This window comes from Diabrotica virgifera, chromosome 4, assembly GCF_917563875.1.
Source record: "Diabrotica virgifera virgifera chromosome 4, PGI_DIABVI_V3a".
NCBI lineage: Eukaryota > Metazoa > Arthropoda > Insecta > Coleoptera > Chrysomelidae > Diabrotica > Diabrotica virgifera.
In genome coordinates this window covers 243,890,641-243,907,892 of record NC_065446.1, presented here as the reverse complement: position 1 = coordinate 243,907,892, position 17,252 = coordinate 243,890,641, and the positions used below count along the sequence as shown (strand labels likewise).

The 17,252-nt window shown below is 30.7% G+C and overlaps 1 protein-coding gene across 2 annotated transcripts in view; it reads right to left on the bottom strand.

Annotated features, from left to right (window-relative positions):
- Nucleotides 1–17,252, bottom strand: part of LOC114347497 (mitotic spindle assembly checkpoint protein MAD1) — a 44,842-nt gene that overhangs the window by 11,511 nt on the left and 16,079 nt on the right. For both annotated transcript variants that reach the window (XM_028298201.2, XM_028298194.2), the window contains exons 4-6: nucleotides 16,441–16,623; nucleotides 15,347–15,538; nucleotides 6,879–7,212 (exon numbers count right to left, since the gene is read on the bottom strand). In XM_028298201.2, the coding sequence (XP_028154002.1) occupies nucleotides 6,879–7,212; nucleotides 15,347–15,538; nucleotides 16,441–16,623 (709 nt within the window). The remainder of the gene's footprint in view (nucleotides 1–6,878; nucleotides 7,213–15,346; nucleotides 15,539–16,440; nucleotides 16,624–17,252) is intronic.

Below are 17,252 nucleotides of genomic sequence, written 5' to 3'. Positions count from 1 at the left end.
TAGATATTTTTTTTTTCGATTTCTTTCGGCGGAAATTTTCCTCGAAAAATTCGGGTTTTCCAAACAAAATCTTTAATTTTCAAGTAAAATTTTAGGTTTAGGGAAGTAATTATTTATCAATAATTAAATAACTTGGTGACATAAATCTTTTTTGTTATGAGTGTCTTAAAGATATGAAAATTTGTATGTACAAAGAGGACCGGAATAAAAAGGTAATGGTTCAAAGATTGAAATCTTGTTGTTTATAATTCTGCCGCAAATGCCGGTCAAATTTGACCGGTTATACCTGGAACCACTCAATTCCATTTTTTTTTCTTCGAAGAAGCCGTGTCCTTTTCAACAGCGTTAACTTAATTTAATCTGATATTTTCTGAGGGGTTCCATTTGTTTATAAGCCAAAAATTGTTTCTTTATAACATTCCTGAGACCGCTCAAATAGTCCAATTTCAATTCTGTAAAGTACGTTGAATAGGTATAGTGCTCTTTTATACGAAAATCATAGTTATTTTTTAATTAATATTTTAATTATTGCTAAACTATTGGTGAGAATGTCGCCGGCCTCCTGATATATAATCTACTATAAAATATCTTTCATGTCACCAATTTATTAATTTATTTATTGATAAATAATTACTTTCCTAAAATTTTAATTGAAAATTGCAGATTTTTTTGTGAAAACTCGAATTTTCCGAGTAAAATTTTTGTTGAAGGAAATCGAAAAAAAAAAATAACTTTGTGCAGAACTAAATTGCGGTGAATTTTTATTCGAGTGTTTTTGGTTTAAAGGAAAAATCTTAGGAGTTACAGAGCACTAATTGAAAAAAAAAGAAGATTTAGGAGTGCTAATTTGTTTATAAATAAAATAACACACTTTCTGCGGACTTGTCATACCCCATATTACTAATATAAGCAATCTTAAGATTCGATTTTAGCAATATAATAGCTGGTAAATAACTTTTCCCACAATGACATTTTTTCGATAATTTGCCCAGACTATCAACAAACGTTGCGGTGGTTGCATAGCCAATAAATCCAATAAACAGGAGGACCAACCCAAATTCTGAGCAGTGTCAAAATGATAACGTTAATATCCCCAGTTGGAACTAATATCGAAATGAATAAGAATCGCTATAAATTGCATCTGTCATGGCGGAGTCGAAATTAAATTGCGACATCGAAATGAATTAGAATCAGGCCCCAGATCACTTAACCTTAGTATAAAATGGGGTATGGTCAAAGATGCCAGCATAGTCCGGACTGAACTGGCTGGTATCTCCATAGGCGCAAAAGGGATAACACGAAAAGATATAGCCGGTAAAACCATAATAATCTGCACAGACCGCAAACAAGCGCTACTAACGTTGAATAGACCGGCATATACCCTGGACAGCTCATTGGACAAACGTTTCCACTCTTAACCAACTTATATAAAAAAAGACTGCTCACAATATGTCTGCATTCAATTCTACAGTTTCTTAGTCACGTGGTTCGCAGAGGTAACGATAATTTAGAGATTAATTTTTGTCTGGGAACGTTCCAGGGAAAAGACCAAGGGAATGGTAACCAATCAGATGGTGCAACCAAAATCTCCTCAGTAATAGGGAAAAGCATAGAATATACGAAGAGGAATATTAATATCTCGTCTATCTGTCACTTACCTTACTTAGACTTAGTGATGATCGTCTGATAAGGTCGAAAACAAAAATAAGTTAATATTGATTCATAGTTTTTAGTTATTCGAGCTTTCGAGGACTTTTTTTGTTGTTTTTTGTACATGGAACTATCATAGTAATAATCTAAGATCCGAATATAGGTCGTCTGCTTTCCGGATGAAACATTTTTTTTATTATATTTCATACATAGACAAATAACTTACGTGGGTTGACTATCAAAATCGTGTCATAGCTATCCTTAAGGGGGGCCGTAGGGGTTGAAATCAATATTTGAAGCACTTTTTTTAAAGTATGGTAGAATTATTTTATTTTTAAATTAAAGTATTCAGAAGAATTCAGTACAATTCATAGCTTATTCAAGGAAAAATATTGAAAAATAAGCAAACGGTGGCAAATTTTTAAACACCTCAAAAAACAATGAATTTTCCGGTTGACATCAGAACCGGTCATTAGATCACGGTAAACAAAAAATTCAAAAATATTTTATTAGCTAATGAGTTTCTCGAGGTAAAGCTGTCGAGTATTTTTAGTTTTATCGACTTTTGACTTTTTGATATCACTCGAGAAGTCAAAACAACGATTTTTTTGCAAAAAAGGGTGATAATCAACATACAGGGTAATTGATTAGTAGGGTAAAGCTCAATAGCTCCGCTATAGTAATAGATAGCAATAAAAGTTAATAACAAAAATTGTAGCCACCTTTGAGCTTCACATTACAAAATTAGTTAGAATGTTACAGGGTGTTCGATAACACAGTGACAGGCCAAACTTATGTTTTTTTAAATGGAACACCCTATATTTTATTTTAAATTCGAAATCATGTTAACTTCTCCATCACAAAAATATAAAGGTTTGTAATGTTATACCGGGTATTTACAAAGTTATAACCAATTTTGTATGAAAATCGTAATAAGTTTAACTCCCTGTATAAATAAAAATAAGCACAACAGCAATGGTTTATTAATGCCATATTTTTTTATTTATTGTCAAAATTTTTAAGAATTATTTATAACCAATTTTGTATGAAAATCGTAACAAGTTCAACTCCCTGTATAAATAAAAATAAGCACAACAGCAATGGTTTATTAATGCCATATTTTTTTTTATTGTCAAAATTTTTAAGAATTATTGATATTGCTAATTTTCTTTATATCAAATACAGGGTGAGTCAAAACTCAAGTACATTATTTTCTCAGTAATGTTAAATGGAATTAATGGTATTTTTTATCATTATTGAAAAGTAACATTAACGTACTTTAATTTTTATATAACATTCCCTATGCCCAAATTTATTAGTTTTCAAGATATTTTCATTTTTCAGAGCAAATTATTTTAGGTGTTTAAATTTATCTAAATTTTAAGTAAGCCATGACTGAATTGACAATTGAAGATTACCGATTATCAATCCGGTAATCAATGTAACACTGTAGCAAATGAAGAAATAAAAATAATTTATTAGTAATACATTTTACAAACAAAAACACAACCACTACATGCAACATTTTTGAAACAATTAAAAACTATCTTTTTATGTAAATGCAACAAATAAACAAAGAAAATTAGTAATAGATTTTAAAAAAACACACACAAACACAAAATACAATATTTTGTGAAGACAATTAAACACTACTTTTGTATGTAAATGTAATAATGTAACAAATAAAGAATGAAAGATAATTTATCAGTAATACATTTTGCAAAAAAACATGTTTGAAAAAATTAGAAGCTACTTCTAATAAAATATTTTTAATATTTAATTACATAAGGTGGTCAAAATTATCTCCTAACACATTTATGTACGCCTAAAAACGATCATTGAATGAGCTACTTACTCTACGGAGCATTTGTAAATTAACACATAGAAATACACTTTGTATTCTATTTTTCATCTCATCCCTTGTTGTTGGAGGTATTTTATAAACTTCATTATTAATGTAACCCCAAAAAAATCAGTCCAGTTTATTAAATTCTGGTGATTTGGGTGGCCACGCTACTGGTCCATTGAAAAATGAAAATAACTCGAAAACTAATAAATTTAGACATAGGGAATGTTATCTAAAAAGTAAAGTACGGTAATGGTACTTTTCAATAGTGATATAAAATACAGGGTGTTCCATTTAAAATTACTGAGAAAATAATGTACTTGCGTTTTGACTCACCATGTATTTGATATAAAGAAAATTAGCAATGTCGACCATTCTTGAAAATTTTGACAATACGTTAAAAAATATGACATTAATAAACCATTGTTGTTTTGCTTATTTTTATTTATACAGGGAGTTGAACTTGTTACGATTTTCATATAAAATTGGTTATAACTTTGTAAATACGCTGTATAACATAACAAACCTTTATATTTTTGTGATGGAAAAGTTAACAGGATTTCGAATTTAAAATAAAATATAGGGTGTTCCATTAAAAAAAAACATAAGTTTGGTCTGCCACTGTGGTATCGAACACCCTGTAACATTCTAACTAATTTTGTAATGTGAAGCTTAAAGGTGGCTAAAATTTTTGTTATTAACTTTTATTGCTATCTACATATTACTATAGCTGAGCTATTGAGCTTTACCCTACTAATCAATCACCCTGTATTATGTATTATTGTTAAACAAAAAAAAAGGATACAACAAAAAATACCTCCACAGCATTACCTCAAGGAATGTTTAAAAAAATATATATAGAAAATTTCAGGTGGGTCGGTCAAGTAGATTTTGAGTTATCATGCCTACAGCCTTTGAAAAAAGCCGTTTTAGCAGAAACTTTTATTTTCAATTTCTTTTCTGTCTGTCAAGCCGTAAAGTAATGCACACCGGAATGTTTTTGAATTGCGGAGTAATTTACAAAAGAGAATGATAACAGCTGTTGAAAGTTTCTCATTACGTTCAAGCGCCTTGGCGCGAACCTGCTGCAATGCGAGTCGAAGGTAGGGATATTCAACACTATCTCCCTACTTCCGACTCACTATGCAGCAAGTTCCCGCAGCTGCTCTCATTCTATTTTTAAATTACTCCGCGATTCAAAAACATATTCCGGTGTGCATCACTTTACGACTTGACAGACAAAAAAGAAATTGAAAATAAAAGTTGACAATACTTTAAACGCATTTTCCTCAAAACTGCTTTTTCAAAGGCTGTAGACATTGTAACTCAAAAATTACTTGACCGACCCACCTGGACTTTTGTATATATTTTCTTTAGACATTCCTTGAGGTAACGCTGTCGAGATATTTTTTGTTTTGTGCTTATTTTTTGTTTAACATTAGTGAATATGTTAATTTCCACCCTTTTTGCAAAAAATTCGTTGTTTTGAGTTCTTAGTGATATCAAAAAGTCAAACTCGATAAAACTGAAAATACTCGACAGCTTTACCTCGAGAAACTCATGAGCTAATAAAATTTTTTTGAATTTTTGGAAGTTATACTTCTTTAGGCGCGTTGGGAGTAAATTTATATGTGCGCGAATTCATCAAAAGTCTTGGTCCTGAGCGCAGCTGAAACGTTAAACGTGCTCTGATTGGCTAATTACAATGACCTGTCAACAATTGTTCAATATGTCGGTTATGGGTAAACAAATGTTGTGCATATTAGTTTTTAGTGTTGTGAGAACAGAGAAAAAAGCAAGTTTATAAAAAAAGCAAGTTTATAAATAGTTTTTAAAAGCAACAGGTACGCAATTACTGTAAATGTTTCAGTATTTTAATAAAAAATTACATAGGTACTTACCTATTTTTAAAATGTATATAGGTAATGCTTTGATTTACATAAATTGATTACCAACAAAATTTCTACCAATCTTCATCTAATATATAGTTTTCTTACTCTATGTTTTGTTGTATTTTAATATTTTAATTCCACAAAAATCATACTAATTTGATTAAATTCAGAACTGTCAAACAGTAAAACATTCAGTTGGCGTATCTTCGCACATGACAGGTACGTGTAAGTGGCTAAATGAGTAGAGGCTTCGACTTCAAATCCTAAGCACCCGAATAAACGCGGGTTCGAATCCCACTGCAAGTTTTTATTTTTTTTATTTATTTTTTATTTTTTTATACATTTTATGATTGTAAGTATATTTGTTATATAATTTTTTTCTCAGAAAATGCGTATTTAGTTAAAATTTTTGCCAAAATAACTATTGTTCAGAAATCACTTCTTTATGGCATTTTTCAATGTGTTTTTGTGTGTTTTATTATTTTATTTTTTTAATTTTTGGTATTGTTTTAATAAAAATTTTTGGCAAGTATAAGTATTAAAATTAGTTTAATATTTAAATAAATTATAAATAAACGGTTTAAAGTACATATTAATTTAGTTGGAATCATATAATAGAAGTGTAACTTCTTACTTGCGTACAAAGTACACACACATTATTTTTTGTTTACCATGATCCAATTAATGATGAGTTTAGATGTGCATCGCAAAATTAGGTACCTAATTTAAAAATAAAATAATTCTACCATACTTTCAAAAAAAAAAAAAAATGTGCTTGAAATGTTGATTTCAACCCCTACGCCCCCCCTTAAGGATAGCTATTTGTCTACGTATGAAATTTAATAAAAAAAATGTTTCATCCGGAAAGCAGATAAGTGCAGGTCGACCTATATTCGGATCCCCTATTATGAGATTTTAGGTCTGGATCCCGCGAACCAAAAAAAGTTATTGTATTATATTAATAGCAAGCTGAAAATTTGTTAATATTAACGGTGTCTAGTCGGACAAACTTTGATGCATGGGAACACTGGAACGTGGGAAGTTTTAATTGTGGAACTTGTCATCCTGACAAGATTATGATAGTGAAAACTAGCAGGTTGTTTTTAGGTTTATTCAATAACAAACTTTATGAAAAAATATTTGTCCGACAAATATGTTGGGCATTTTTTTAAGTCCGACACGTAGAACATGTCAAATGACAGGAATTATGTTGGAGATAAATAACAGTCTGATTTTTGCATGAGAGTTTAATGAAACTGTAACAAATCAATTGGAAGTTTTGTCCGACAAATTATATGTGACGATTTTGTAGTCTGACGTTCGAAACCTGTAATCTGTTCCACAATTAATACTTCTTCTGTTCCAGTGTTCCCGTCCATCAAAGTTTGTCCGACTAGACACCGTTAAGCTATTAACAAATTTTCAGCTTGCTATTAATAAACTTTTTTTGGCACGAGGGATCCAGGCCTATTTAGTAAAGAATAATTTACCTGCATGTAGGTTGGGTTGTGCAACCTCCAAATCCCCTTCCAATTTGGTTACCAGATCTCTATAATCCGCAACAATCTTCTCCAAATTATCAATTCTTTCTTTCTGCGATTGACTAGACGTACTACCAGCTCCAGTAGTTGGTACTGATATATACATAGTAAGGTCCCGTTCGTAAGAGTCCAACTGTAGTCTATAACTGTCTCGTTCACGGATCACTAACATTAATTTCTTCTCCATCCTGTGGATTAATTTTTGTTTCTGTGCACTGGTCTCTTTCAATTCCGCTACAAGTTTTTGGCATTTCTCTGCTTCCGACTTGGCCACTTTCGCTTCCTATAATATTTATTTTATAATAATTTCAACAGAAAATACTTTCAGAATGTGGTTGGTTTTTTAATGCAACACCCTGTAGATTATCGTTGAATCCTCACTTCAATACGAGTTCAACCATATAGAACACTTGGTATTTTATCTAATCAAGGTCTTAAGAGGTTACAGTAGCGCTTCATCAATATAGTGCGGCAGATTCGTGCAAAAATTATGAGAATTGCACATTTGATGATACAAGCATATAAATTGGTCCACATATACTGCACATATAAAGGTTCAAATTTAGATATGAGGCCATCTCAGATTTTGCCTTTTACAAAAATGGCGGTCATTCAAAATTGGCGACTATACATGTGTTTAATATTACCATAACTTTTGAACGAAAAGTCCGATTTCAACCAAATTTGGTACAGTGGAACCCCGATAACCCGGAAGTCCGGCTAACCCGGACCGATTTTCATTAGACAAACATTTTGATTTTCAACATTTTGTATTTTGACAACGACCCGATTTGGGCGTCGAAACGTTAATAAAATTATTTTTCAATTTAATTGTGGCTTATTTCCCATCAAAATAGTTAATTATCAAACAAACACTTCAACAATAAAAATGTATGTAATATAATATTTGAGAGATAATGTGTATTTGTGTAATTTGAACTATACGATAGTAAAAATGACTCATGGCACACGCCGGCAGAAACAACAGGCACCTGTCTGTAGTATTCCTTTTTATTTCAAAATGTCTTAGCATTGTTAAGGAAAGACTATTTAAAAAATTATTTTATAAACAATGGTCTTTAGTTTTCACTGTTCTTGAATAACATAACATCGTTGTGACTGTATTGTATGTAGTACAGAGTCTTGTATTGTTCGCTTCCGTTTGCGGAAGTTTATCTGTAAGTATACCGTATTTTATTAATTTTTACCATATTCTCCGGCTAACCCGGATTTTAGATACCCCAGATCGGCTGCGGTCCCGATTAATCCGAGTTATCGAGGTTCCACTGTATATAGGTTCTTTTTTTGATTTACAAGATGGGTGTAATGAACCAGAAGAATCGGTTTACCAGAAGTTGTGTTTTTACTGGTTGTTTATGTAAAAATATTTTATATTATGTAAATAATTTATTTTCAATTTTTTCACCCTGTATATATTAAGTGTTCAAAATGGTAATACCACCATTGAAAAGAGCGTAACAATATGTTTTAGGAAATATTTTGAACGTTTTAGTTATGTTAATTACCATTTAATAAATTCATAACGTATCTTCACATGTACCTATGTGTGGCAGATTCGTGCAAATATTATACGAATTATTATTCATTTAATGGTAGAAGCATATAATTTGGACCACATATACTACACATACAAAAGTTCAAATTTCGATATGAGGCCATCTCAGATTTTGCTTTTTAGAAAAATGGCGAGCATTCAAAATGATGGCTATACATATGTGACTAATAGCACGATAACTTTTTAACGAAAAGTCCGATTTCAGCCAAATTTGGCATCAATGTTCTTTTTTTGATGAATAAGGTCGAGGTCTTGAACTCGAAGAATCGGTTTACCAGAAGTTGTGTTTTTACTGTTTTTATGTAAAAATATGTTGTTTTTTTTTTCAATTCTTTCACCCTGTATATATTAATTTTTCAAAAAGATAATACCGCCATTAAAAAGAGTGTAAAAATATTTTTTAGGAAAGATTTTGAACTTTTTATTTATGGTAATTACCATTTAATAAATGCACAACGTATCTTCTCATGTACCTATATGTGGCAGATTAATTTTGAATGCCCGCCATTTTTGTAGAAGAAAAAATCTGAGATGGTCTCATATCTAAATTTGAATATTTGTATGTGTCGTGTGTGTGGTCCAAATTATATGCTTTTATCTTTAAATGCACAATAATTCTTATATTATTTGCAAGAATCTGCCGCACATAGGTTCATAGGTACATGTGAAGATACGTTATGCATTTATAAATTGGTAATTAAAATAACTGAAGAGTTCAAAATATTTCCTAAAAAATATTTTTACGCTCTTTCCAACGCCGGTATTACCTTTTTGAAAAATTAATATATACAGGGTGAAAGAATTGGTAAAAAAACACCATGTTTTTACATAAAAATCAGCAAAAACACAATTTCTGGTAAATCGATTCTTCCGGTTCAAGACCTTGGTCTTACACAGCACAAAAAGAACCTATATATTAATTTTGGTTGAAATCAAACTTTTCGTTCAAAAGTTATCGTGCTATTAGTCACAAATGTATAGTCGCCATTGCCCGTCACATATGAATGCCCGCCATTTTTTGAAAAGGTAAAATCTGAGATGACCTTATATCTAAATTTGAACCTTGATGTGTGTAGTATATGTGGTCTACATTAAATTCTTCTACCATTAAATGCACAATAATTCTTATAATATTTGCACGAATCTGCCACACATAGGTACATGTGAAGATACATTATGCATTTATTAAATGGTAATTAACATAACTAAAAAGTTTAAAATATTTTCTACAAAGTATTTTTACGCTCTTTTCAATTACGGTATTACCTTTTTGAAAAATTAATATATACAGAGGGAAAAAATTGAAAAAAAAAAACATATTTTTACATAAGCAAACCAGTAAAAACACAACTTCTGGTAAACCTATTCTTCTGGTTCACCAAATCCATCTTGTAAATCAAAAAAAGAACCTATATACCAAATTTGGTTGAAATCGGACTTTTCGTTTAAAAGTTATGGTAATATTAAACACATATGTATAGCTGCCATTTTGAATGCCCGCCATTTTTGTAAAAGGCAAAATATGAGATGGCCTTATATCTAAATTTGAACCTTAATATGTGTAGTATATGTGGTCCAAATTATATGGTTGTATCATTAAATGTGCAATTGTTTCACATATCGGCCGCACTAATACGGAAAACGCTTTCCAAGATTGCGGCTTTAATTTTGAATATTTTGTCGAGATATTTGGCACACATATTCGTAATATAGTAAAGAATGGCGGTGCAGAGCCTAATTTGAGAAATATGCTAGTATGTGGAAATTACTCTATAACTAAATACAATATTAAAAACGAGCCTGAACCACCATTAAGAAGAACAAAAAAATACACTTTCTTCAAATAATTTTTTTTATCCCATGCCTAGATTTTGTGTCATATTGGAACTACTAAAATTTTGTATTTCTAACAAGAAATCGAACATAATTATAACTAAATAACTGATTACGCAACATAGAGAAACAGTCACTGTCATTTTGACAAACCTGTTATCTGTTGTTGTTTATTTGGGTTTATATGACTGCTGACAATAAATCCATTCGCCAACCCTGTTATCTGTATTGATGTTTAGTGCAGTAGTGTATTATTTTAAGAATTCGTTAGTGTTGATCCATAGGGGAGTAGTGTTTATTGTATAATTAATCTATTATATTTTGTGTAATAGAACTAAGTTGTTGGACTATTTGAAAAAAAATAGATTATTGTTAATTGTGAATTTTACTTATAGGTAAGTATATTTACGTAAAAATATTTCGAATTCTAATGTGAGTATATAAAATTTTATTAGGATTTTTTATTCTAAAAATATTATCAATAGTTTAAAAAATGGGAAAAGTTCATTTAAAGTTCTATTTAAAAAAAAAGGGTTGAAATTAGTTAGAGTGCTTTTGGCGCTCTATGAACTAAATAAAATAAGACGGCTCTTGTTTCGCTTCACAACGAAATTGCTATTTATTATTATTCCGTGCAAATACCTATGTTTCATAGGTATACATAAAAAAAACATAAAATTTTCACCGTTTTTTTTATTTTTATAAATATTTATTTACCAATAATAAAATTGTTTTCTATTACTTCCATTTAGCGCGCCTATGAGTATATTGTCAAAATATTGATCTTAGATAATGTCAAATATTGCTACTGTTGCCAAAGTTTCGCAGAACTTTCGAAAAAGGGTATGATAATATCTCCCGAAATTATATTGATGACGCGCTACTACTGTAGGCTCTTAAATAAATAAAACTTCTCAGTGCTGAATATTTAATGTTTCAGTATATTTAAGGCTTGACGTTTATTGAAGTTTTGTAAAATAAATTATATTAATGACTAAAGCTGACAGTTGTTGACAGGATTCGAAAAAAATGAATACATTTAAAACACATTGAAAATTTTGACATGCGTCAAAATTTTGCATTTTGCTCTGATCCCCTTAAAGTGTGTCCAATAAACGTCCATTTGAGTCTATTTATCGTTTTGGCTATCGGCTCTTGATCAGTTTTTCTCCAAAGTTCCTTGTTACTTATCCGATTTAGTGGCAACGATAAATAAAATTGTGATTCACGAGAACTTCGTTAACAAGATATTAGACAAGGCGAAAACGGCGGGTTCTTTGGGAAAAATATTCCCATGAGATTTTTTTGCATAATTACATTCGTGAGACATCCCAGAATAAGGTTCAAGAAGTCGCCCACGCGAAAAGTGGGCCAAATTTTTTTTAACAATTTTTTTTAATCAAATTGCAAAAATCAATATTTTTGGCCCGGACAATTTTTTTGTAGGTTTTTTGGACCATTCTGGATAAAAAAGGTCTCTTATAATTTTTCTCTAAAGTTGATCGTTTTCGAGTTATAAGCAATTTAAAATTGAAAAAACGAAAAATGGCGATTTTTAAGGCTTAATAATTCTGTTAAAAGTTATTATTATGAAAGTCAGAAAGTGACTAAATCAAAGTTTAATGCCCCCCCTACAAGATCCCGAAGAAATTTTTGTCATTATTTTATTACTAAGCTGTTATTTTTAAGTAATAATATTGAGCGCCATGCACGTGGTAGCCGACCGTAAATGCTGAATGCGAGAGAGATGCCACTCCGACAGTCCAATTGTGCATCTTACTTGCACTCACAGTTACGGCCGACTACCACGTGCATGGCGCTTAATATTATTACTTAACAATAACAGCTTAGTAATAAAATAATGACAAAAATTTCTTCGGGATCTTGTAGGGGGGGGGGGGGGGCATTAAACTTTGATTTAGTCACTTTCTGACTTTCATAATAATAACTTTTAACCGAGTTGTTAAGCCTTGAAAATCGCCATTTTTCGTTTTTTTTTTCAATTTTAAATTGCTTGTAACTAGAAAATGATCAACTTTAGACAAAAATTATAAGAGACCTTTTTTATCCAGAATGGTCCAAAAAACCTACAAAAGAATTGTCCGGGCCAAAAATATTGATTTCTGCAATTCGATTAAAAAAAATTGTTAAAAAAAATTTGGCCCACTTTTCACGTTGGAGACTTCTTGAACCTTATTCTGGGATGTCTCACGAATGTAATTATGCAAAAAATCTCATGGGAATATTTTCCCCTACGAACCTGCCGTCTTCGCCTTGTCTATATGTTTTTTGACGAAGCAATATACAGTGATGAGCGCGCTAATAACTGGCAAAATAGCGCAAAAGATGGAAAACATAATACATTGCTAAACAAAATGAGATGAAACTAGTGGAGATGGAAATGACCGTTATAAACGTATAAATTAACATTACATTGTTTCCCACCTTTAGGGTGGATTTCTCAAACCTGCGTTAATCTATGGTTCAGTTGACCGAGGTTCATCGGTGAAATTCGGTTTGTTTGGAATGCATTTCTCATTGTTAGTGCACGTTCTACAGCTTTCGAGAAATGCCAATAGATGGCAAAAGGTAAAAAACTATCGCCATTTTGTACGCCCTTTTTTAGGCTGTTTTTGAATAAAGTTAAATTTAAGTATTTATAGTCAAATAGTCATTTTAATAATTATAAATAAATATAATAAAAACAAAAATAATGTTATCGTCTATCGTTAGGCTTAATATAACAAAATAGGTTATATTATGACAGCGTTTTGTGTTAATACAACGCATGCTTAATCCATGAAACCATCTGAACTGGGTTCTGAAATCTTTGAACGGCCGAATTCCATCGTTCAAGTTGAACGTTTAAACTGCCATCGGTTGAACGTGAATTGAGAAAGACGATTTTGACTTTAAACTGACGTTCACTAAAAGTTCAGGTTAAACTGGAGTTGAACTCGATATGAGAAATTGACCCTTAGACGTATCAGAGGAGTATGACAACTGTCACTGTGACAGTAGAATTTTATAAAATACTCCTGTCACAGACGTCTAAAGGTGGGAAACTATGTAATGTAATGTTAATTTATACGTTTATAACGATCATTTCCATCTAAACTAGTTTCATCTCTTTTTGTTTCGCAATGTATTATGTTTTCCATCTTTTGCGCTATTTTGTCGGTTATTAGCGCGCTCATCACTGTATTTACACTACGTGGGAATGTAAATCATCAAAATTTAAAGTATTGGATTGAGGGAAATCCGCACTGGATACGTGAAAACCATACTCAAAGACTACAAAAACTAAATGTTTGGTCGGGTACACGTTAATTGGGCCGTTTTTTTTATAAAAGAAAATTGAACAAGCAATAATTATGAAATGCTACTTAAAAATGAAATTGTACCCGCCTCGAAAAACAAGTTTGGAGCCAATTTTAAAGAGATATGGTTTCAGCAAGACGAAGCTCCAGCTCATTTTGGTGTAAATGTTCGGCATTATTTAGATCAGACATTTCCGGACAATGGATTGTTAGATTAGGTAATATTGAATGCCCTCCTCGTTCTAACGATTTGAATCCTAATGATTATTTATATTGGGGATACTTATAATAATATAAAATATAAAAGTAGAATTTATAAAACTAAACCAGCAACTGTTACAGAGCTAAGGCAAAGAATTGGGATGATTAAGCGTTTCTAGGCTTTTATTTAATTTAACTACCCTCTAAAATGACATTTGAAAATTGTTCTAATTTGTTTATAATGTTTTTTTTTAATAACGTCGCGGGATTTAAACATTTTGAAATGCTGTTCCGATATTCGGGTTCCTGGGAATTTTTCACTAATTAACAAATTTTTTTTGCCGTTTTTTCTTCTTCTTATAGTAAAAGATATAGTTTTGCTTATAGAGGGGGTTTCATTAAGAATGTCCAGTCTCTGAGTTGCCGATTCTAGACCTCAAAATATTAAAATTTAACCCTAATCACTTAAATAAAAAATGTCTCCTTAATTGAGTTTTATTTATAAATTTAAAAATTATTTTTGCTCAGTATTTTAAAACTATTCGAAGTATCCTTTTCATATATATAATCATATCCTTTCTACCATACAATGGTGTAGGGCGTAGGATTATCCTTTTCATACTTAGTAGAAAGTGTAGGTACTATACACCCTAAGAAATTATGTTAAATACAGGTTTCCGGCTATTATCAGAGGCGTACGACAGGGGAAAGCAAATTGTTGACCCTTCCCAAATTCTACATTACTGGCGAAATTGCCAATTTAGCGCAATTTTTAGATTCTCCAATGCTCTCTATGTAAATAATATACTCTTCACTCGTAACGATAAAGTCATTAGTTTTCGAGATATTTGAAGTTAAACATGTAACGGCACAGTTATTTTTATTAATGTTTTGTGCCGCTTAATTTTTAATTTCAAATATCTCGAAAGCTAATGATTTTATCGTTAAGACTGAAGAGTATATTATTCATTCTTAACGATAAAATCATTAGTTTTTAACACATGTTTTTTGCCTAATAGTGGTAATATAGCGCAACTTCTTCTATTAAATAAAATAATTTATAGTGCTTGTTTAAAACGCAAATAATAATTTTTTGCAAATTTGATTTTTAAATTTTATATATAATTATTTAAATAAATAGGGGGTCAAATTTAATTTAGTAAGTCTTAGGTAAAAAAGATTTGTCCTTCAGCTTTGTAGAATAAAATCCTAAAGACCTTCATTAAAATGTAAATTACCTCAGCAGTTAAAAAAGTAAATATTGTGCAAAAATGAATATTGTACAAAAAATGTTTTAGATACTTTTTTGAAAATATCTTTTGTATTCACCTAAACTTTAATACAAAATTTATTCCAACCTGTACGGAATTACATTTTGATTTGTTTTTATTTTATTAGGCTAAAATTCATGACTACGATTTCAGCATTTGGAACCACTGTGACTGTATAATAGGATAAGATAAATAAATTTCTGTATGATAACTTACATGTGTCATAGATTTCAATTGCGATTCCAAATCAACCTTCGCCGATGTTAAAACTAGTTCTTGCTGTTGAAGCCTATCCACTACCACTCTCAAAAGATGTGGCAAAGCTGAATCTGCTTCCGTTGACTCACATATTCCTCTTGCCACTGCTCTCCATTCGTTCAAACACAAAGCATTTTGAGTTTCTTGTATCTATAACATTATATCGAATATAACCACTTTTAAATTCATTTAACAACATATTTAATAATAATTGATATACAATATATGTATATTGTATAATATACAATATATGTGTGTGTGTTTAGATGTATGACCTTGGTTTGAACCAATTGGCCAGCTCAATTTTTTTTTATTATCTTTTTCATAGACACAATTTACAATTTCAATAGACACATAAACACTATTACTAAATACTTATACTAAACCCCTAATTGATATTAAAATATTTTTTTTTCAGCGCTAAGACCTAAACCCGTTTCAACCTCTTGGAGGTTTAGGCCTTCTTTGTGATTTTTTTTTGCTTTTTTTTGTTTTTTTTTATTGTTTTTTAATATAAATAATACAATATAATGGGTCTATTGAATAAAAAGAAGTATTTGCTTTTACTTATTCGTATTTAAGTATTTACTTAATAGTCATTAAATAAAGCATTTAAGAAATGACTTTATTCAATTATTATTAAGTAAATACTTAAATACTTGTAAGTAAAAGCAAATACTTCTTTTTATTCAATAGACCCATTATTGTAGCAAAAGAATGAATCACCGGCCGCAAGTAGCAGTTCCAAACGGTTCCATTGCCAGAACATTCTGGCGGAAGCACGATATACGTGGAATCGGTGGAGAAAGACGTGCGGTATGTGGAAGGTCACACAATAGCTAGATGTGGCGAAGTCTGGAATGATCGAGAATAACGTAATTTACTACTTAAGCGAAGCGCGCTTTTATTTGAGTTTAGTTTAAGCTAGAGATTTGTAAAGAAAACTTGTATAGTATAAATAAATTAATAAAGTCGTATATAAATACGAACGCTCGTTTGAATATTACAATATAGTATACTTAAATATATGTAAAATAACAGTAAAAAATTACCTGTAACTCAATCAATTTTTTCTCACAATCCTTGAATTTCACAAGTCGGTTTTTCAAATCATAAACTTCTTCTTCGAGTATTAACTTATTTTTCACTTGTTCTTTGAGTCTATCGGTCTCCTCAATTAATTGCTCATTTTGTTTTTCCAGTTCCATATACCTTTCTAACTTTTCAGCTTGACTCTACAAAAATGTTAATATTATACTTGAGCATATGTGTCTATTTATGTACACATAGAAAATATTTGCCATGGAAAATTATCCTCGAAAATTACACTAAGCATCAAAATTAACGCACCCCCTTAAAAATTGGACATTGTTGATGTCTTGTATTTCCTAAGCCTGTTGTCCGATTTTATTGATATTTTTAATGTTATAGCTTTGTTCTTCAAGAATATCAATGATATAATATTGTTGCTAAACAGATAAGTATCATTGTATACCGGGTGTAACAATGATAGTGTGTTTTTTCCTCAAAGTTTGGAACACCCTGTGGAATATTCTAGTGTATAAAAAATATTGAAATTAAAACTCAACTGTAGCCTTAGGCTTTCTTAACATTCTGCTTTTTGATTCATTCGCTTATGTTGGACAATAAAAAATTTAGGTACTTTAACAGCTAGCAACGTTCTTCATGAATACAGGGTGTTTCTAAATAAGTGCGACCAACTTCAAGGGGTAATTCTGCATGAAAAAATAATGATCGTTTGCTTCATAAACATATTATGTCCGCAAATGCTTCGTTTCTGAGATACGGGATGTTGAATTTTTTCTTACAAACTGATGATTTATTTATTGCTCTAAAACCGGTT